Raw genomic sequence first — 20,870 nt, 5'->3', positions numbered from 1 at the left:
TTTAAGCTGTGGAAGTTTGGGAAGGTGAAAAGGAAAATCATAAAAATTTTCTGTCTAAATATCCAACCCAGAGGCCGGCTGGCATTTCACCCAGCCCAGGATCCAGCTGGAGGATGTTTGAACTGATGTGCAAGAGGTGGGTGTAAAAATCCAGCATCAGGATCACTGGAAAAGGTCACAGACCCAATCCAAACCTGAGATTTCCTCTGGCCGTGGCTCGTAGCCAAGCCCAGCTCCATTTGCTTCTCGGTGCTTCGCAAAGAGCTTGGGTAAATATTGAACCATGTTGGTGCTCTGCGTAATTTCTACCAAAAAAAAAAACAACACAACTGACAGCTTTTGTTTCCTCCTCGAGGGAGCATTATTTGAAACCAAACTGCAGTGAAAATGATCAGCGTGGTGAGTTTCCAGCCGTCTGTTCAGTGGGAAATTCGTGTCCTCCACGACGCTTTTCCAATCCACGGAAATCGCCCGTGCGAGAAAGGAGCTCGCAAATTCTTCCCTCGATTTCCAAAAAAAATGTGGGAAAGTTTATTTATTTCTCCATGCATTCCTGATTCGCAATGTGCTCTCTAAAAATGTCGCTGAGATTTGGGCTAACCGAGCTCATGCTAAATTTAGCAACTATATTTTAAATAAACATTCTTTACGCTTTGCTGAGCCGGCTTTGAAGCCGGCTTAAAACAAATCGTGTTCGCATGAACGCGAGCAATGTTTGACTTTGGCCTAAGCGAGCATCTGAATAAGTAATAATGTATTACTCCCTATAATCCGAAAATGAGATTTTAGAGGCCTAATTCAGTCAATTTAGGAGAGATTCCTGTGAGGGATAGAGAATCAGGCCTGGATTATTTCTGGAAGGGCCCGTTCTGTTCTCTCTGACCACAGAAAACTTCCTTTTCGGTGTCTTGTTAGACACTGGAGCTGCGAGGCTCAGTGAAATCAGCTGTGACTTAGCACGCACTGCGTTTGAGGAATCTGGCCCATTTTAAAGCACTTAATGATTTGTCTGGATAAAGCACTAAAAATATACTGTGGGGAGCAATTATGCAACGTCCAGACTGATGGATTGCATAACCTCATAGACCTCTTCCATCTGTAACTTCTCTCATTCTGTGATCTTGTCTTCTTGGTCTTTCACTTCAAATCAAATATGTGATCTGTTTAATATCCCCAATGCTGTCTCCTGGGGGATCTCTTCTCTGGGTGTGTGGGGCTATGAATCAAGTGAGGAAGCAGATCCTTCTTCCCTTTTTTTTTGGTTTTTTTGGGTTTTTTTTGCTTTGGGAATTGGCTGCTCCTCACACCAGGCTTAGGAGCAGTCAGCAGGAAGCCAGTGGGTTTTGGTGTGGGAAGGGATGGTGCCTCCTTTATGTGTGATCTGTGGTAAAGAATGGAAAGAGAATTAACTTCTAAAATGGGGCAGGGGAAGGAGAAGATGCTACAGAGTCTCTCAGATTTATGTCATCTTGGAATCAGGCACGGACAGCCACACTTTGAGTGACAAATCCTGAAAGTGGCTCCTGCTCATGCAGAAACCCTTGATTATATTTTATACCTGCTATGGGACCAACTTTAGGAGAACACACACTGAGCCTGTTTAAAGACTGGAAGCCCATTTATGAGAAATTAAACTCCGGAATTATTTTAATACACCAGATTTTCAGTTCCCCTCATAGGAAACTCGCCTTTGGAGCAAAACCTCTCTGGGAACCAAACAACTCCTCTGTGAGCCTCTCCCACTCTGTGATCTGCCCTGCTCCTAGGAGTTAAAATTGGCTGCAGAGCTGGGAGACGGGAAACCTTGCTGGGTTGGGAGAGGTCATTCCTCTGCAGAGGAAGGGGAAGGCATCTCCATCGCCCACACAGGCAGTGTGCTGTTTATTCTGCATCCCGGGCTGTTTTCTCCACTTCTCCCCACTATTCCACACTGGTGTTTATAGCCAGCCCTGAGAGGTTGGGAAAGCCAGGAGGAGGGAGATTCCAGGGATGAGTGAAGTGCTGGGTGGCAGCCCTGTGCTTGGCAGCTGCTTTTTTGGCTTGTGAGGCAGGTGTGAAACCATTGGCACGGATTCCTTGCAGCTTGTCGGGTCCTTGATGTTCCCGTGGCACCTTTGGCTGCAACAGCATCAAAAATCACAAGGATGTGGAGAGGATTAAAGGATGCTCATCCCCATCCAAAGGGCAGGAATTGGTGTGTTGACTGCACACTCACTGCTCTGCTGTTGCTTTTGCTGTGTGCTTTTATTTTATGTTTTTACTGTATGTTTTTATTGTACCATGACTTCTCCCCTCTCTATAAACAGATGACGTGCAAAAGCCGTGTGTGGTTACTCATCCAGCCCCGCTGGCAATGAGGCTTTTTCTTGGTATTCCTCCCCTGTTACAGCACTGGCCTGATCCCAATTAATTCCAAATTGCCCCTCAGAACTGCTCACCGGGTTCTGAGCTCATTGGAGTTAGTGTCACTTTTGTGCAGAGCATGTGAAGTTTACTAATTTCACTCCCTCAAGCGAAACCAAAATCGAGCTCAATGCGGCTTTTAAAGGCTGCAGCTGTACTCGGTCCCACTCCACTCCACCAAAACAGAAATAAGATCAAATGTCACAGCAAAGCTTCGTGAAGAAACAAATTCCCATTGCGTAGAAAAAAAAAAACGGGTTTCCAAAAAAAAAAAAAAAAAAAATCTGTGATAAAAATATATGTTGTGTATTAAACCAAGAGTCACTTTTTTTCACCGCTAAAATTCTGCTCTTGTGCAGAAAGGGATCAGATGGGGAGAGGTTCCACGTGTGTGAGTAGGAAAGGAATAAAAGACCTGTTTGCAGGTCCAAAAAGGTGTTTTGGGAGGCTGGAATAGGAGCTGAGAGGTGACAAAACTGGGGCTCACAGCTGGGAGGCCGAGTTAGGAGAAAGGGAAAGAGAGGAGCTGAAGACACTGGTTAAAAGTGGTGAGTGAGAGGATTATATTGGATAAATATACAATTTTGGGGGGTCAGACCTTTCCATGGGCCGGGCTGTGGGGACAGTGGGGATGCAGAATCCCTCCCTGTGGGAAGGGCTTGATGGAGACCCATCAAAAACATCCTGGGAGGCAGCACCAACCTCCCCCCTCACCCTGAGCCCAAATCACCGCACAGGGGGTGGAGAGAGGAGCTGAGCTCTCTGCTGGGCTCCTTTCCCTCCTCCTGCAGCTTCCTGTGGGTGATGTCACCTCCCAGACCCCAAACGGGCCGGTGATGTCAGTGCCAGCCTGGAATGGAACCTCCTGGCCCCTTCTGTAACTGGTACCTGTCCCTAATGTCACACAGGAGTGGCACTGCAGGGCCAGGGGTGGCACACAGGGACATTTAACCCTCTCAGCACTCGCCCAGCCCTGGGAATGATTCCTGTAACTGGTACCTGTCCCTAATGTCACACAGGAGTGGCACTGCAGGGACAGGGGTGGCACACAGGGACATTTAACCCTCTCAGCACTCACCCAGTCCTGGGACTGAGCAGCACCTTCATAACCTTTTACAGGTGTTTCTTTGTTTTCTACTTCAGTGCCAGAACTTTAAGCAATGGACTCCATGGATATTCAAACAGCAGCTGTCAGAAATGGGAAGCAAATAAGTGATTTTATTAAAATAAAGCCTATTTTGCAAATCTGTTTTGAAAAATAAATCTCTCTTTTTTTCCTCTCTTTTTTTGGATTGGGAAGCTCCAGCTTAGCCCATCCAGGGATCTGCCTATGAGCATCCTTTTTTTGTTGTTGTTTTTTTGGGAAGCTAAATAACAATTCTCACCTTTTGGAGATTTTTCTGTCCTTCCCCACATGAGAGCTCTTTGCCTTGGGCTGGAATGAGCAACCCTGGTCCAAATATCAAGGAATTTATGCCAACTTTTCTCTGCAAAAACTGCATCAAAGCTCACCTGAAAAGCCCACATTTCCAATATCCAGGCGCTCATTTAACAGCAAGCTTTGCTTTTGAGATGGGGTGGGATGAAAAAAGGGAAGAGAAAGAGGAACAATCATTTTTGGGAAAGATTTCATCTGTTTCAAGGAACAGGAAAATCCCCAGTTTTTGTTGCCTCTCCCATGTTTTTGTGGCCCATCATGTCAGAGATTTGCTGTGTCCTGCAGCAGGCCCCACTCCTCCATCCTCCAGCACAAGCCTCACATCACACCAGCCACACACTCCTGAACAAAAATATCTTTATTGGATATAAGTTTGATTTCATAATGAAAATTGAGAATATAATATTTTTTTTCCAAAAGGGCATTTATCCACTAATATACAAAAAGCCTCTAACAAAAATACAAAATATTCCTGATTTCTTGCAACGTGTCGGGATTCTTCCTTCTTTACAAAAAAAAGAGAAAATTTTAGAAACATAGCTGATGTCTCGTTTTTTTTTTTTTTTTTCCTGGTATTTGTCCCGGCCTTCACAACCCTGCCTCAGTCTTTTTTAGGTCAGAAGCAAACAATCCCATTAAGACATGGAAAGTGGACAAATCTCTGTGTTTGCTCATCCATCCCCCTCTTTTTGGCCACATCCATGAGCAGAAACTCCGTGTGGATGCCCCAAAGCACCAGTGCTGAGCAGGAAACCATTTCCACACCACGCTGGATCCAAGCAAGCAGGAATATTCAGGATGAGCCAGGATTGCTTGGTCTGTCACCAGTTCAGCTCCAGTTACCCACTGGGAGTACTGGGCCAGTGGGGAATATCGGGAATTATGATGTGCCTGTGGGTATTCATGGCAAAAATCACGGGAATTATTAATTCCTGTGGATATTGATGGCAAAACAAACCTCGGCCTCCTCCCTGCAGGATGGGGCTTGGATTTAAAAGGAAAAAAAAATAAAAGAAGAAAACAAAGACCTGAAGGGCTCGAGAGAAAACCTGAGGGATGCAAAGACTGAAGGTGCAGAGCAAAGCCCAGGGGGCTTGGGGGCAGCGTGAGCATCCCCCCGGTGCTGCCTCCACCTCCGCCCAGCACGGGAAAACAAAACCGCTTTTTTTTACCTTCCAAAGTCGCTCTGGCAGGGGGTGGGAGGCACCCGCTAAAGAGAATCCGCAGCAAGACGAGCCTTGAAAAATGCCCTGAAATCCTGAGTCACCTTTAAAACATCGCTTTGGGGGGTTTTGGGTGGGGTTTTTTTAGGTCTTTACCCTGGTGGTGAGGTCTGAGTCCGATCTCTCCCTCCTCGGGGTCGGGGTGGGGGGGACGCGTTAATTTTGGGGGCAACTACTGGAAATTAAACACGGCCTCGGAGAAGTGCAGAGGGAAGCAGGAGAGGAAGGGGATGCCGATGTGGTAGAGCCTGCCGTGCACCTGGGAGTCGAGCATCAGGGAGGCGTTGAGGGCCGGCCCGAAGCCGCCGTTGGCCACCAGGGAACCGGCGGGGCTCTCCCGGACCGCCTTGGGGGCAGCCCCGGGGCCCGGCGGCCGCAGCCCCTGAGCCAGGATGCTCTCGATGCTGAAGCTGCGACCCCGAGAGCCGCTCTTGAGCGGCGGGGCGGCGGCGGGAGGGCCCGAGGGCTGCCCCCCGGGAGAAGCCGCTGTCCCCCCGCCCGGCCGCGGCTCCCCCGCGTCCCCCTTGGCCCGTTTGGGCTCGACGGGGCGAGCGGGCGGCGCCGGCTGCTCGCCGGGCTTGGAGTCCGGAGCGAGCGCGGCTTTGGGCTTCCTCTTCCTGCGGCGGTAATTGCCGTTCTCGAACATGTCCAGGCACCGCGGGTCCAGGGTCCAGTAGCTGCCCTTGCCGGGCCGCCCCTTCTCGCGGGGCACCTTGACGAAGCAATCGTTGAGCGAGAGGTTGTGGCGGATGCTGTTCTGCCAGCCCTGCTTGTTGTCGTGGTAGAAAGGGAAGCGGTCCATGATGAACTGGTAGATGCCGCTGAGCGTCACTTTCTGCTCCGGAGCCTCTTTGATGGCCATGGCGATGAGGGCGATGTAGCTGTAGGGGGGTTTCTGCGGGGGGTCCTGCCGGGACACGGCCCCCCCGGGGGCGAAGCCCAGCGCTGCCGGCAGGTAAACCATGGACGGGCCGCCCAGGGGGGAGAGGTGGCTGCCGTAGATGTGGCTCATCGCCGGCGGGCTCGCAGCTCCGCGTCTTCTTCCCCCTCGGAGCCGAGCGAAGGGACGGGGCAGGGCAGCACCGTGGGGCGACGAGAACACCGGGGAGCTGTTTGTGCGAGCTCAGCTCCCAGCCCTGCCTGAAGGAGCTCTCGCTCTGCCTCTGTCCCTGCTTCATAGCGCTTAAAAAAAAAAAAAAAAAAAAAAAAATAGGAGGGAGGGAAAAAAAAAAGTTAAATAATTGTTGTAAGTTTGCTATTATATGTTGACTTAGCGCTGGAAAATAAATTGTCTCTGATAAACAGTCGTTTGTGTTCTCAGCCCACCCACATTAATTAAAATTTCATTGCTACAAAACTCCGAGCTCTCTCCACGTGTCTCGCTGGTACCAGCCAATGGTCTCCGGGTTATTCCTTCATTTGTTTATAGAATTAGTCTGTTGATAAGTCTGCCCACCCAAGTCGAATCAAGCTGTGTTTATTTGGAAAAATTTCCGGGCACCCAATATATAAACGCACTGATCTGATGTTTGAAATATCACGTCCACCCTTTGACGCTGCAAGCACACACAGCAGAGCAGGATGTTCACTGCTGGAGCTGGAGGGATCCCCGCAGCAAAACCGGGGCGTTCAACAACATACAAAAAAAAAAATTAAAAAAAAATTAAAAAAAATTAAAAAAGAAAATTGAAGAAAGGAAGAGAAAGGGATGGATGAGGGGAGGAGGCGGAGCTGCGATGGCGAGGAAGGAAAATGGGAAGGGGGGGCTCAGGTGCAGAGGGGTCCCGGTTTTCCAGCCCAAGGAGAGCCCCAGGAACAAGCCAAGGGGGACCCCCGGTGCAGCCCCGCTCCCAGCCCGAGCAGCCAGAGCCGCGCCGGGGGAGGCTGCAGCAAAAAGGAGCAAAAGGGGAATTTGGCAGGCCCGGGGAGGAGGGTCAGTATTTGTGAATGCGGGCCTGTTGCTTTATATTATGTACTTTCCTGTTTATAACAAGGAGGGGGATTATAACAACTTTACAAGTGCACACAGCTGGCCGGTGCTTACATTAGGAATTTGTGATGCTCTTTTTCTGTATAAACGTCCAGGTTTGGGGCTGTGTTTTCTGTTGTGGGATTTATTATATATTTTTCTTAATTCACTGACGTAACAGCTTTAATCCGAGGCCCCGAGGGATTCCGATGCAGTTGGAGGTGTCGCTTTGTCCCCCCGCGGGTTTAGGACCCCCGTCCTGTGGAGCATCTTTTCTCCGAGGGACGGAAGAAGAGGCTTGAGGGGGATCCTTTCTCCTTCAAATAGAAATATCCCAACAGCGCAGCTCCCTCGAGCCTGCCGGGATTTTTACCTGGCAGGGGAAGAGGTAAAAGCCGAGCTCCGAGCAGATGCCTCCGCCTCCCCATCCCTGGATTCCCCTGCAAGTTCCCCTTCACCTCTGAGGTTTCTCTCCCAGTGTCGCTCCCCTGTCGGGAGGAGGATTTTTATCCCGGGGTAAAACCCAGCGCGATGCTGTGGAGCTGCGGATGGGTCCTGAAAGCTGCAAACAGCCAGGAGAGGCTGGAAGAAGCAGGCGGAGTGTCCAGGGAGGCTTCCAGGGCGGGGGTGTGGGGGTCTCCCCTCCCCTGGCGTGGGAGGGGAACTCACCCCTCCAACACCGCCCTCTCCCGAAATTCCTCATCCCTCCCGCGCCCTGCGCAGCCCCGGGAGCTGCAGCACCCTCCCGCCGTGCCAAAAGCGCGATAAACACCCAAATAAATAAAAAAAAACAGAGGGAAAGGAGGGATTTTGCGGGGTCCCCGCCTGTGGATAGTGATGAGCAGCACCCCCGGGCTGCCCCCCGGCCCTGCAGCATCCTCGGCGGGGAGGGACGGAGCGGAGCGCGGCTGCTCTGACCCGCCCGGCGCATCCTCAGAGCAGCGGCCGAGGGTCTTTCCCCACCCCTCACCCTCCTCCTTTCCCACCTCCGGGAGTCCCCCGCTCCTTGAGACACTCCAGGCGCGGATTAGTAAAATAATAAATACTCGCGTGTACGGCAGGGGACAGTCACACCAGCTTCCCGCTCTCTCCCTGAGCTCCCTCCCCCAGGAAAATTCTTCCTTCCTCCTTTGTTTTCCCCCTCTGGGCGGTGGGAAATCCTTGGAGGCGGGGATGCGGCTTTTCTCTGCGTTCCTTCTTCTCCCAGCTCGTGTGTTATCCCTGTTATCCCTTTCCTGCCGGCGGCATCGCTGGGGCTCTCCGGCTGCGTTACTCGCTTGGATTCATCCTCAGAGAGGAAGCGGCAGAGGGGGGTTCTTGTTGATGTTGTGGGTACCGTCGCTCTTTCCCTAAACAGAAAAAAAAAAAAAAAAAAAAACCCAAAACAAACAAACAACGCGGAGCCGGCGATGGAGGCGCTCCTGGATGGGTTTCCCCTCCTCTCCAGCCCTTTTAAAGCAGCAGCGAGGAGAGAGAGATCCCGCCCGGAGCTCCCGGCGGGAGCAGGGCGCAAATGAGCTCTCCCCGTTCCTGCTGCGTCCCGGGAAACGGGGGGAAAAGGGGTGGAAATCAGGGATTCCCCAATCAGTGCACCCAGGGATGGAGGAGCAGGGTTGGGAATCAGTGATTCCCACTCCTGCTGCATCCCAGGATGAGGGAGCAGGGTGTAAATCAGTGATTCCCAGTTCTGCTGCACTCCGGGATTGGGTAGAGGGATGTAAATCGGTGATTCCCACTCCTGCTACATCCCGGGATGGAGGAGCAGGATGTAAATCAGTGATTCCCACTCCTGCTGCATCCCAGGATGAGGGAGCAGGGTGTAAATCAGTGATTCCCAGTTCTGCTGCACTCCGGGATAGAGGAGCGGGATGTAAATCGGTGATTTCTACTCCTGCTGCACCCCGGGATAGGGGAGCAGGATGTAAATCAGTGATTCTCACTTCTGCTGCACCTCGAGATGGGGGACCAGGATGTAAATCGGTGATTCCCACTCCTGCTGCATCCAGGGATGGAGGAGCGGGAATGTAAACGGGTGAATCCCACTCCTGGTGCATCCCGGGATGGGGGAACAGGGTTGGGAATCGCTGATTCCCACTCCTGCTGCACCCCGGGATGGAGGAGCAGGATATAAATCAATAATTCCCACTCCTGTTGCATCCCGGGATAGAGGAGCGGGATGTAAATCGGTGATTTCTACTCCTGCTGCACCTCGGGATGGGGGAGCAGGATATAAATCAATAACTCCCACTCCTGCTGCACCCCTGGATGGAGGAGCGGGATGTAAATCGGTGATTCCCACTCCTGCTGCAGCCCGGGATGAGGGAGCAGGGTTGGGAATCTGATTCCCACTTCTGCTGCACCCCAGTCTTGGGAGGGAAAAGGGGTGTAAATTAGAGCTCCCGTTCCCTGCTGCATCGCGGGATGGAGGAGAGCGGGAATGTAAATGTAAAATCCCTGCTACATCCCGGACTTGTGGGGAAGGGGTGAGAATCAGAATTCCCCATTCCTGATCCATCCCGGGAAACGGGAAGAAGGTGTGTAAATCCGTGCTCCCCACTCCTTATGCATCCCAATCCTGAGGGGAAGGAGAGGTGAGAATCAGAATTCCTGATCCATCCCGGGAAAACTGAATCAGAATTCCCCATTCCTGATCCATCTCGGGAAAGGGGGAAGAAGGGGTGTAAAATCAGAGCTCCCCATTCCTGCTGCATGGCGGGACAGGGGGAAGAAGGGATGTAAATCAGTGATCCCCACTCTTGCTTTAGTCCTGCCCGCGGGAAACGGGGTGTGAACAGCGCTCCCCTTTCCTGCTGCACCCCGGGATGTGGGGAACGGCAAAAACCGGTGTCCTCAACTCCTGCTGCACCCCCGCCTGAGGGGGAATGGGGATGTGGATCAGAGCTCATTCCTGCAGCACCCCGGGATGTGGGGAACGGCAAAAAACAGTGCCCTCAACTCCTGCTGCACCCCGGGATGTGGGGGAATGGGGATGTGGATCAGAGCTCCCCATTCCTGCTGCATCCCGGCCTGAGGGAGAACAGGGATGTGGATCAGAACTCCCCAATCCTGCTGCACCCCGGCCTGAGGGGGAGTGGGGATGTGGATCAGCGCTCCCGTTCCCCGTTCCTGCTGCATCCTGGCCCGGGCTCCCTCAGGAATGTGAATGAGAGCTCCTCATTCCTGCAGCACCCCGGCCCGAGGGAAAGCGGGAGTGTGGATCAGAGCGCCCCAGTCCTACTGCATCCCGGCCTGGGCTCCCCTCAGGAATGTGGATCAGAACTCCCCATTCCCCGTTCCTGCTGCATCCCCTCTGAGGGAGAGCGGGAATGTGGATCAGAGCTCCCCGTTCCTGCTGCATCCCCTCTGAGGGAGAGCGGGAATGTGGATCAGAGCTCCCCGTTCCTGCTGCATCCCCTCTGAGGGAGAGCGGGAATGTGGATCAGAGCTCCCCGGTCCCCGTTCCTGCACCATCCCAGCCCGGGCTCCCTCAGGAATTTGGATCAGAGCGCCCCAGTCCTGCTGCACCCCGGCCTGAGGGAGAGCGGGAATGTGGATCAGAGTGCGCCAGTTCTGCACCATCCCGGCCCGGGCTCCCTCAGGAATGTGGATCAGAGGTCCCCATTCCCCGTTCCTGCTGCATCCCGACCTGGGCTCCCTCAGGAACGTGGATCAGAGCTCCCTGTACCTGCTGCACCCGCCCTGAGGGAGAGCGGGAATGAGAATCAGAGCTCCTCAGTCCTGCTGCACCCCGGCCTGAGGGGGAACAGGAGTGTGGATCAGAGCTCCCCGTTCCCCATTCCTTCAGCATCCCGGCCTGAGGGGGAGTGGGGATGTGAATCTGAGCTCCATTCCTGCAGCATCCCGGCCCGGGCTCCCTCAGGAATGTGAATCAGGGCTCCCCATTCCCCGTTCCCGGCCCGGGCTCCTCAGGAATGTGGATCGGAGCTCCCCGTTCCCCGCTCCCGGCCCGGGCTCCTCAGGAATGTGGATCAGAGCTCCCCGTTCCCCGTTCCCGGCCCGGGCTCCCTCAGGAATGTGGATCAGGGCTCCCCGTTCCCCGTTCCCGGCCCGGGCTCCTCAGGACCGCTCTCCCGGCCGGCTCTGCCTCCCCTCGGCCGCGGCCTGCACAGTTCCGGGGTGGCTCGGGGCCGGCCCGGGATCAGGGATGTATTTATTTCCTTCTCTCCCGGCCCGCCGGTGCCAGGGATGGATTTTCTGCAGAGTCCTTTCGAAAATGACAGCAGAGCTCGCGGGCCTTCCCCAAAAACCTCTCGGCCGGCGCCTTCCCACGGACTCTGTGGGGAAGGTGGGATTGATTGGGAGGGACGGGACAGCTCTGGGCCCTGCGGAGGCCTGGGGGGATTCCTGAGGGGAATGTGTTCCACCCTGAGGGGATTCCTGAGGGGAATGTGTTCCACCCTGAGAGGATTCCTGAGGGGAACGTGTTCCACCCTGAGGGGATTCCTGAGGGGAATGTCTTCCACCCTGGGGGGATTCCTGAGGGGAATGTATTCAACCCTGGGGGGATTCCTGAGGGGAACGTGTTCCACCCTGGGGGGATTCCTGAGGGGAATGTGTTCCATCCTGGAGGGATTCCTGAAGGGAATGTGGTCCATCCAGGGCCTGCAGCACCAGGAAAACGCTCCTTTGGGGCTATGGGGACGAGATGGAGAACCGCTGCCTTTTCTCCCCCAAACCGAAACTATCTGGGCTTTTGGGCAGCTTCGCAAGGCCGGTGGTGAATGGTAATACGAGAAAAAAAAAAAAAATTAAACCATCCACCATCCTCATCCTCTTCCCGGAGCCACCCTGAGCCCCAACTCGAGCCTGGCCCCGACCTGCGGGGAGAGGGGCTGGGGGGTCCTGCTGCTGCTTCGAGGGAGGAAAGAGGCAAATCTGGTCATGGCTGCGCTCTAAAGTCACCCCGAGCCTTCCTCCTTCCTTCATGTCTTCCTTCCTTCCTTCCCCTCTGCTCCGGCCGGGCTGGAGTCACCTGTCGCGACAGGCTCCGATCGCGGCTTTTAAACGGAGTCACCAAAGGATCCCCGCGACCCGCACGGGGCTCTCGCCTCTCCTGCGGCACCAGCCCGCCCCAAAAGCCTCTTCTGAGACACCAGCCCGCCCCAAAGGGCTCTGCTGTAACACCTGCCCACCCCAAAATGTTCTCCTGAGACACCAGCCCACCCCAAAAGGCTCTATCGAGACACCAGCCCACCCCAAAAGGCTCTCCTGAGACACCAGCCCACCCCAAAGGGCTCTCCTGTAACACCAGCCCACCCCAAAATGCTCTCTTGTGGCACCAGCCCACCCCAAAAAGCTCCCCGTGGGGTTCTGGGGGTGACTGGGGCCGAGGGCCAGGGACAGGACACAGCAAAGGGACGATGCTCCAGGAGCTCTCCAGAGAGACGGAAAGAGGGGAGAGGGGACGGGAGCGGCGCGCATCCCGTGCCGGGCCGAGGTGGGGAAAGAAATACCAAAAAGGAGGGGTTTTTGGGGGAAAATAGGATCCCAGGAACTGTCCAGCAGCAGCTCGGGGGGAGCTGCAGAGCCCTGGGGGTGTCCCGAACCCCGGTACCCCATCCCAGCCCTGCCGGAGAAGGAAAAGGATCCCGGAGTTCCTGGGGGGAGATGTGGGAGCAGCGGCGATCCCGGGAATTCTCGACTCCCGTGGGAAAACCCACAACAAGCACCTGCCCCCAGTCATCTCCCCCCGCAGCGTCCCCGGCATCCACCCAGGGAAAAAATCCCACGGGAAGAGGGTCTGAACCGGGGAAGAATTCTTTCCCAATTCGTATTTTTCCCTCCTATTTATTTTCACTTAACTCCCTTTATTTCCCTAATTTTTTTTAATCCTTTACCCTCTGTATTTTCTCTTATTAAAGAGAAAAAGTCACTTTGACTTTTATTTCATTTTAAAAAAATCAAAAAAGAAGAAGATATAAAATCAAATTTTAAAAAACCCTCCGAGAGCCAGGAAAAACGTCAGGGAGGGTTTTTGGGGTTTTTTTTACAAGAATGTTCCTTAAAATCCAGATCGAGTCAGGCTCAGACATTTTTTTCTCATTTAAACCGAGACTTTCGGTGCTTTTTGCCAGCTTTTCAAGCGCAGGCGAAATTGAACCGGTCAAAACCAATTTAGATCATCGATTTTAACAGCCTAACGTGGGTATAACCCTTCCCAAAAACCCAAAAAAAGGGGTTTGAGGGGCACTGGGGGGCTGTAGGAGGTGGGATGGGGACACGGATGGGATTTATCCCCTGGAAATGTTGGATGGATGTGATTTTTCAGCTGGGAAAGGAGCCTGGCTTTAGAAAGCGGGGCTTAAAAAGTCCCAAAAAACTCCTAAACTTGCTTTAGGCTTTGCCCAAACTTTCAGAATTGATAAATCCGGCGTTTCACTCGGATTAAAGCTGCTCGAACAGGTTAAAGGACGATTTGGGAAAAGGCAGAATATCTGTCAGTGCCCGGCCTTGCGAACAGGAGCTTAAAGAGACCAAGAGAAAGTTAAAAAAATCAGCCAAATTCTTCCCGAAATGATTCCCGAGTGAACTTTCTAACCTTTCTAAGGCTCCGCAGGCGAGGCCGGCTTTAAATGGTCGCTCGGGATCGCTTTCGAGAAAACCAAATAAATAAATAAAATGGGGTTTTTTTTAGGGGGGTGGGGAGTGTTTTCTGCCCCGCAAAGAGGGCGCGGAGGAGCCGAGCCCCGCGCAAAGGGGGCGAAAGGAGCAGAAATAAATCAATCCCCTCCCTCCTGTTTTCCCCGTTTTCCCCATCGGAGGCCTGGGAAAAGCCCCCAAATTTCAGAGTTCGGGATTGAGGGGGCTCAGCTCCGCGGTGTTTTTCCTTCTCCTTCCCCTCCCCGGCTGAATTCCATCTCTTCACGCGAATTCAACTTTCTCTGCAAGAAAGAATCCTCAGCAACCTTCAGGAAAACCACTTTGTTTTTTAAAAACAACCGCGTTTTTCGCGAGAAGGAAGAAAAAATAAAACCAAACCTGTTTAAAAACCCCAAATTTATACACAGAGAAGCGCCAGACTTGGAGCAGAAAAAACCAGCATGGATTTATTTTAAGGTAAGTACAACAATCAGGACCACATAAGACAAACGAACTTTGAAGCAGGTTAAAGCAGAAAAAAAAAAAAAAAAAGTCCTTAGGAATGGTAAAAGGTGAAATCTATTATACAAAACATCACACGTCGTAAATAATAATAATAAAAAAGTATCAGATACTTTGTCTATTTTTTTTTTCCTTTAAAAAAAAAAAAATCCACCAGCAAAAAAATAAATTATTTCCTCGTCTTGAGGAAAGAACAGCTCTAAAAACGAAAGAAAAATCTATTGCATAATTGTACACAGAAGAAGAAAAAGAAGAAGAAATCACTTGTCATTAATTTGGAAGTTAAGAACCGTTGGGCGAGACGAAAAAAAAAAAAAATCAAAAAACAATCCAGTGAACTCAACTTTAAATATTATATTAATGGCTCTGAAAATCAGCCTGATTAGAAATCCACATATTTTTTACAGCACAACAGAGAACTCAAAAAAAAAAAAAAATTACCGAGGACATATATTTATATATATATTTATAAACTTTTTTTTTTCCTTTTAAAACGTATAAATGGTCGTTGTGATATTGGTCCATAACTTATTTTTCTGAGACCCCCCTATACTTTAGCATATAAAATTTGCCACTTTTAGATAAACATATATATATATATAAAACTTTTTTTAACCTTTTTTTTCTTTCCTTTTTTTTTTTTTTAGGTTTTTTTTTTCTTTTTCAAATGAGAGATCCCCCTATTTATTTTCTTTTCAAGTAAAATATACTTGTCCATAATTTAAAGAGGCCCAAAATTTTTTTTTTTTTTTTTTTGGGATCTTCAAACTCTGTGACTGCAAAATCCACGAGGGGGGAAAAGCTGTCAGACTTATTTTTCTTGGGGTGGGTTTATTTCTCCCGATTTTTTTTTTAATAATAATAATAATTAATATTATTTTTGAAGGGGGCTAAGCAGGGTGTCGGCGGCTACTCAGTACTTAGTGCAGTCGTAGGAATAGGGGGCGGCGTGGCGATAAAGGGAGGGCGCGGATCTGTAGGGGATCTGACAGGCCGAGTTGCTGCTCACCTGGTGCTCGCTCAGCGCCGCGCTCTCCATCCCCAAACGGTGCGACGTGAACATTTCCCTGACGTTGGGAAAAGTCTGCTGCTGAGAGCCGAAAGTGTGCCCGGGCAGGTGGCTCAGCTCAGCGCCGTGGTTGAGGTACCAAGAAGCCGCGGGTTGTCCTCCCGCTCCTCCTCCTCCTCCTCCACCTCCTCCTCCTCCGTGGGGATGCGCGGTACCCAAAGCTCCGTCCTGCCCCGCGGGCAGGCTCAGCGCGCCCAGAGGGGACGGGGCCCCGCCGCTGGGATGCTCGGGCAGCCCGTCGTCCAGCGGAGCGCACATGTGAGCCGGCCTGTCCCCGCTGTAGAGGCTCATGGCCCTCATGCTGCAGTGGTAGCTCCCACTAGTGTCCAGCGCCTGGCTGCACGCCGCGCTGTAGCCCGAGCCCTGCCCCGCGGGGTAGCCCAGAGCCAGCCCGCCGCCCGTCCGGCCCGAGGCGGCACTCACCGGGCTCAGCTCCCCCGCGGGGGAAGTCCTCAGGGTCATGATGCTCTCCACGCTGAAGCCCGGCAGCCCGTTGCCGGCCGGGTGATGCTCGGGCAGGGAGGCGTCGGGCGAGGCGGAGGCGGCGGGGGGCGAGGCGGCGCTGCGGGGGCTGTCCCGGAGGGCCCCGCCGCTGCCCGGGCTCAGCGTCTCCACCTTGGTGATCACGGGCAGCTCGGGGGACGCCGTCTCGCTCTTGATCACCACCTTCTTCTCGGAGGCCGGCGCCGAGGCGGAGGAGGAGGAAGAGGAGGAGGAGGCTTCCTTAGGGAGGTCGGCGCCGGGCAGCCCGGGGGGCTTGGGCTGCTCCTTCAGCAGCCGCTCCCGAGCCTCCTCTTTCTCCTTGGACACGTCCTTCTTCTTGAAGCGTCTCCGGCGGCGCAGGAAGCTGCCGTTCTCGAACATGTTGTAGGAATCGGGGTCCAGCGTCCAGTAGCTGCCCTTGCCCGGCTTTTTGTCGTCGCGGGGCACTTTGACGAAACACTCATTGAGCGAGAGGTTGTGGCGGATGCTGTTCTGCCAGCCCTGCTTGTTCTCTCGGTAGAAAGGGAAGCGGTCCATGATGAACTGGTAAATCCCATTGAGCGTGATCTTCTTGTCGGGGGCGTTCTGGATGGCCATGGTGATGAGGGCGATGTAGCTGTAGGGGGGCTTCACCAGGTCCTTGGGGGCGGTGGGTTGGTGCGGGTGGTAGGGGCCGTAGGAGCGCCCCATGCCCGCCGCGTACTGCTCGGCGTGGCCCGAATAGACGCTCATGGGGTTGCCCATCCCGCCGTAGGTCCCGGCGGCCCGGTAATAGTTCTGCTCGCTTAAATACGGCACCACTCCCAAAGCGTTGGGGTCCGAGACGGAGTAGCGAGCCTGCATCATGGAGAGGGGCTGCCCCAGGGGCCGGCAGGGAGAGGAGGATGCTGGAAGGGCCTCACCCCCAGTCCGGGACCCTCTCCGCGGAGAAGGGAGAGAGGGAGAGAGCGGGAGAGAGAGAGAGAGAGTCTCGGAAATCCCAGCGTGTCCTCTAGCAGCGGCACCGCAGCGGCATCCTCCGGGTGGCCTCTCCCTCCCTCTCTGTGACTGTGATTCTGCTACACACGGCCCGCGCCGGCGGCGGGCACTGCTGCGGGGAGCTGGGCTGGATGGGAGGGGGGGGCCAAAAGTGAATTAAAAAAAAAAAAGAAAGAAAAAAAAAAGAAAAGAAAACAAAAACTAAGAAAAAAAAATTTAAAAAAATTTAAAAATAAAAAGAAGAAAAAAAATCAGGAAAAAAAAAAAGAAAAAAAAGGCAGTCCTTGTGACAAGAAGGGCCCGAACCGTCCCGGAGCCCCCGGAGGGGTGCGGAGCCGCCGAGCTCCCTCCGGCCGCGCTGCGCAGCTTCAAAACTCGCCCCGCGCCGCCGCCGCGCTTTTACTCCCCGCTGGCCCCGCCCCTCGCCGCGCCCAACAGCCAATGGGAGAGCGCGGCGCCGCCGCCGCAGCCAATAGGAGAGCGGGACGCGGCGGGGCGGGCGGGCGGCCCCAGCGCGCTCCCGGGCCGGGCTGAGCCCCGCGCTCAACCCCGCGCTCAACCCCGCGCTCCCTCCGCAGCGCTCGGAGCGAATTTCCCCCAAAAAACACCCAACCCCGAACCGGCCGAGGAGATCTGGGATGATCTACCCTCTGCCTGCCCCCCGGTTAACTTTAAAATTTAAAACAGCGGAGTTTTAAAACTTTTTTTTTTTATTATTATTATTTTATTTTATTATTTTTTTGCAGGCAGGTTGATGCCGGGGGCGCCGGTTGTGCCCGGCGGATCCGCGTTTAATTTATTTTTTATTTTTTAAATTTATTTCAGTGAAATTCCTCGGGAAAAGCCGCTGGGTGAAACCACCCGGTTTCTCTGCCGCTTTTTGGGGGACTTCGGACATATTTTATTTTTATTATTATTATTATTATTATAGGAAAAAAATCCCAACAAAGCCAACAAAAAACCCACAGAATTTAAGGATTTTTTTTTTTTTTCGTTGCGGGCATTGAGGTGGGTTTTCTCGTTGCCTGTGAAATCTGCCCTGTCCCTAATGAGTTCATTAGGGACAATCAGAGGGGACAATTAGCGACGCTCGGTGACCAAGTGTAAACTCAAAGTGTTTGCGGGAAAACTGTGAATTATTCTGTTCCACCCCAGAGAAGAGCGGATCCGACAGAACCGAGCTGGGAAACGGGACATTTCTTCATTCCTCAAGGAAAAAAATAAACCCCAAAAAATCAGAATATATCTATAATCAAAAATAACCCTGAAAAAAATCAATTCGAGCCCGAAAAAACCGAATTTGTTTTCACTTCCCCGAGCCCGCGGCTGCTCTGATTCCTCAGCGCTGATTTTTTTGGGGTTTTTTTACACTATAATTCTGCCTCGCCCTCTTTGCAATTTGTGCGGTTTTTCCTAAGGCTTTAAACAAAGATATTTTTATTTTTTTTTTCTCTCTCAAAGTCGGGCTGGGATTTTGGCTGGGTCCTTTTCCCTCTCGGTCTTTTCCCGGCCGTGGGAATTGTTAATTACCGGAGATTTTCTTAATAAAAAAGGAAACGATTTTTTTTTTTTTTTTGTGATAACCGAAGAGAGGGGGAAAAAAAAATTAAATTATGAGGCAGCTCCTTTATAAGGAGAGATGGTTAAAAATTATCTGCGATGGAAAAAAATATTGGTGGGGAAGTTTCTTGGAAATTGTTGTTTAATTTTGAGGGAAATTGTTTTGAATGTTGGGGGAGAGTTTTGTCCACCGGGGGATGTTTTTTTTTTTTTGGGAAAATAAATAGTGAATTCAGCGAGATAAGATGATACTTTTTATATAAATGTATGACCATAAAAATAAAACTTTTATTTAATTTATTTATTTTTTTATTATTTCTGGAATAGTTAAAAAACGACTTCACATTTTAATATTCAAATTTTTCAAATTTGAAATAAAAATTAATATTTTTTTTTCCAAATAAATCGCATTTCTGGTAACAACTCGGGTTATTTCTTTGCTCACACGGGGTTTATTTAACGATATAAGTTTATAAAATACAGGAAATTTTAAATGCAGAGCTTGAGCAAAGCCACTCCTGAAAGCGCCGTCCTTTCCTGGAAATTTGGAGAAATATCTTTGATGGACTCCCACCTCTCCTCGGCTGAAAACTTTAACCCAGTTGAATTTCTACAGAAAGAAATTTTGCTGTTTTTTGGGGATTCTGGGCACCGAGCAGAGGATGGAACAGCGGGCTCGGAAAAAAACACAAAATTCCAATAGAAAAAAAATAATTTAAAAAAATCAGAATTATGAAAAATACGAGGGGAGCGCGGGGAGAGGAGGAGAAGAGCGGGAGGAGATTGGAAATGCGGGTTCTTCCGCCCGCTTCTCCTCTCGCAGCCTTTGCCCCTCACCGGCAGCGGCGGCCGAGCTTTGGCAGCGCCCCGGGGGCCGCTCCCGGTGCCGCTCCCGGGCTGTTCCCGGTGTCTTTCCCGGGCTGTTCCCGGTGCTATTCCCGGTGCTATTCCCGGTACCGTTCCCCAGTCATTCCCGGGCCATTCCCGGGCCGTTCCCAGTGCTATTCCCGGTACCATTCCCGAGTCATTCCCGGGCTGTTCCCGGTGCGGTTCCCGGTGCTATTCCCGAGTCATTCCCGAGTCATTCCCGGTATCGTTCCCGGGCTGCTCCCAGTGCTATTCCCGGTATCGTTCCCGAGTCATTCTCGGTACTATTCCCGAGTCATTCCCGCTGCCGTTCCCGGTGCTATTCCCGGGCCGTTCCCGGTACCGTTCCCGGTGCTATTCCCGAGTCATTCCCGGTGCGGTTCCCGGTGCCGTTCCCGGTGCGGTTCCCGGGCAGTTCCCGGTGCGGTTCCCCGGCAGTTCCCGGTGCGGTTCCCGGGCAGTTCCCGGTGCGGTTCCCGGTGCCGTTCCCGGTGCGGTTCCCCGGCAGTTCCCGGTGCGGTTCCCCGGCAGTTCCCGGTGCCGTTCCCCGGCAGTTCCCGGTGCGGTTCCCGGGCAGTTCCCGGTGCGGTTCCCGGGCAGTTCCCGGTGCGGTTCCCGGGGCCGTTCCCGGTGCGGTTCCCCGGCAGTTCCCGGTGCGGTTCCCGGGCAGTTCCCGGTGCGGTTCCCGGTGTCGCTTCACTCTCACCTGCCCGCGGGGGCTCCGCGCGGCGTGGGTCGCCCCCCAGCGGACACGGCGGGGATTGCAGCGCTCGCGGCACCGCCCGGGAGCGGGGACAGAGGGACAGGGATGGGGACAGAGGGACATGGATGGGACAGAGGGACAGGGATGGGGACAGAGGGACAGGGATGGGACAGAGGGACAGGGATGGGGACAGAGGGACAGAGACGGGGACAGAGACAGGGACAGAGATGGAGACAGAGATGGGGACAGAAAGACAGAGATGGGGACAGAGGGACAGAGATTGGGACAGAGGGACAGAGATTGGGACAGACAGGGACAGGGACAGAGAGACAGAGATGGGGACAATGAGAGACTGAGCAGCAAAAGGGAAAAGAGGGAGAAGCGTGGGAAAGAGGAAGAGTGGAGAAAATAAGTGGGCAGAGGGAGCGGAAAAGTGGGGAAGAAACAGAAAAAAAAGGAAGGGAAGGGAAGGGAAGGGAAGGGAAGGGAAGGGAAGGGAAGGGAAGGGAAGGGAAGGGAAGGGAAGGGAAGGGAAGGGAAGGGAAGGGAAGGGAAGGGAAGGGAAGGGAAGGGAAGGGAAGGGAAGGGAAGGGAAGGGAAGGGAAGGGAAGGGAAGGGAAGGGAAGGGAAGGGAAGGGAAGGGAAGGGAAGGGAAGGGAAGGGAAGGGAAGGGAAGGGAAGGGAAGGGAAGGGAAGGGAAGGGAAGGGAAGGGAAGGGAAGGGAAGGAAAGGAAAGGAAAGGAAAGGAAAGGAAAGGAAAGGAAAGGAAAGGAAAGGAAAGGAAAGGAAAGGAAAGGAAAGGAAAGGAAAGGAAAGGAAAGGAAAGGAAAGGCAAGGCTCTGTTGGGCACCAGTCCAGCCAAGACCCCATCGATGCACATGAATTTCCCCCGGTTTTGCACCTGCACTGCAGAGAACAGGCACCTCTGGCTGCAGGGGGCTGGTCCATCCCAATTTTCCAGACATTTTCGGGCTCAAACAGGCCAGCCCAGGCCAGCCCCTCCTGCCTTGAGGTGTCTCCTTCACCGGGTTATTTCATAAACACAACAATTCGTT

At 52.8% G+C, this 20,870-nt stretch overlaps 3 protein-coding genes across 3 annotated transcripts in view; 1 reads left to right on the top strand and 2 right to left on the bottom strand.

Moving 5' to 3' along the window:
• Positions 1–5,236: 5,236 nt before the first annotated feature.
• Positions 5,237–6,076, bottom strand: FOXL1 (forkhead box L1; the record flags this gene model as incomplete). The annotated part of the gene is made up of 1 exon (XM_083870143.1): positions 5,237–6,076. One exon carries the CDS (start codon positions 6,074–6,076, stop codon positions 5,237–5,239), a length of 840 nt encoding a protein of 279 aa, XP_083726269.1.
• FOXC2 (forkhead box C2) lies at positions 6,073–19,273 on the bottom strand (the record flags this gene model as incomplete). The annotated part of the gene is made up of 2 exons (XM_083870142.1): positions 15,165–19,273; positions 6,073–6,246 (listed from the first exon to the last, which is right to left on the bottom strand). Exons 1-2 carry the CDS (start codon positions 16,551–16,553, stop codon positions 6,073–6,075), a joined length of 1,563 nt encoding a protein of 520 aa, XP_083726268.1. The 5' UTR covers positions 16,554–19,273.
• Positions 10,488–20,870, top strand: part of GINS2 (GINS complex subunit 2) — a 331,333-nt gene continuing 320,950 nt past the window's right edge. Inside the window, exon 1 of the mRNA XM_083870144.1 lies at positions 10,488–10,491. The gene's annotated coding sequence lies outside the window, so the exon portion shown is untranslated. The remainder of the gene's footprint in view (positions 10,492–20,870) is intronic.

Source organism: Zosterops lateralis (assembly GCF_965231275.1).
Source record: "Zosterops lateralis genome assembly, chromosome: 12".
Classification (NCBI taxonomy): domain Eukaryota; kingdom Metazoa; phylum Chordata; class Aves; order Passeriformes; family Zosteropidae; genus Zosterops; species Zosterops lateralis.
The sequence above is the reverse complement of the archived record's forward strand: the minus strand, read 5'-3'. Positions and strand labels throughout refer to the sequence as shown.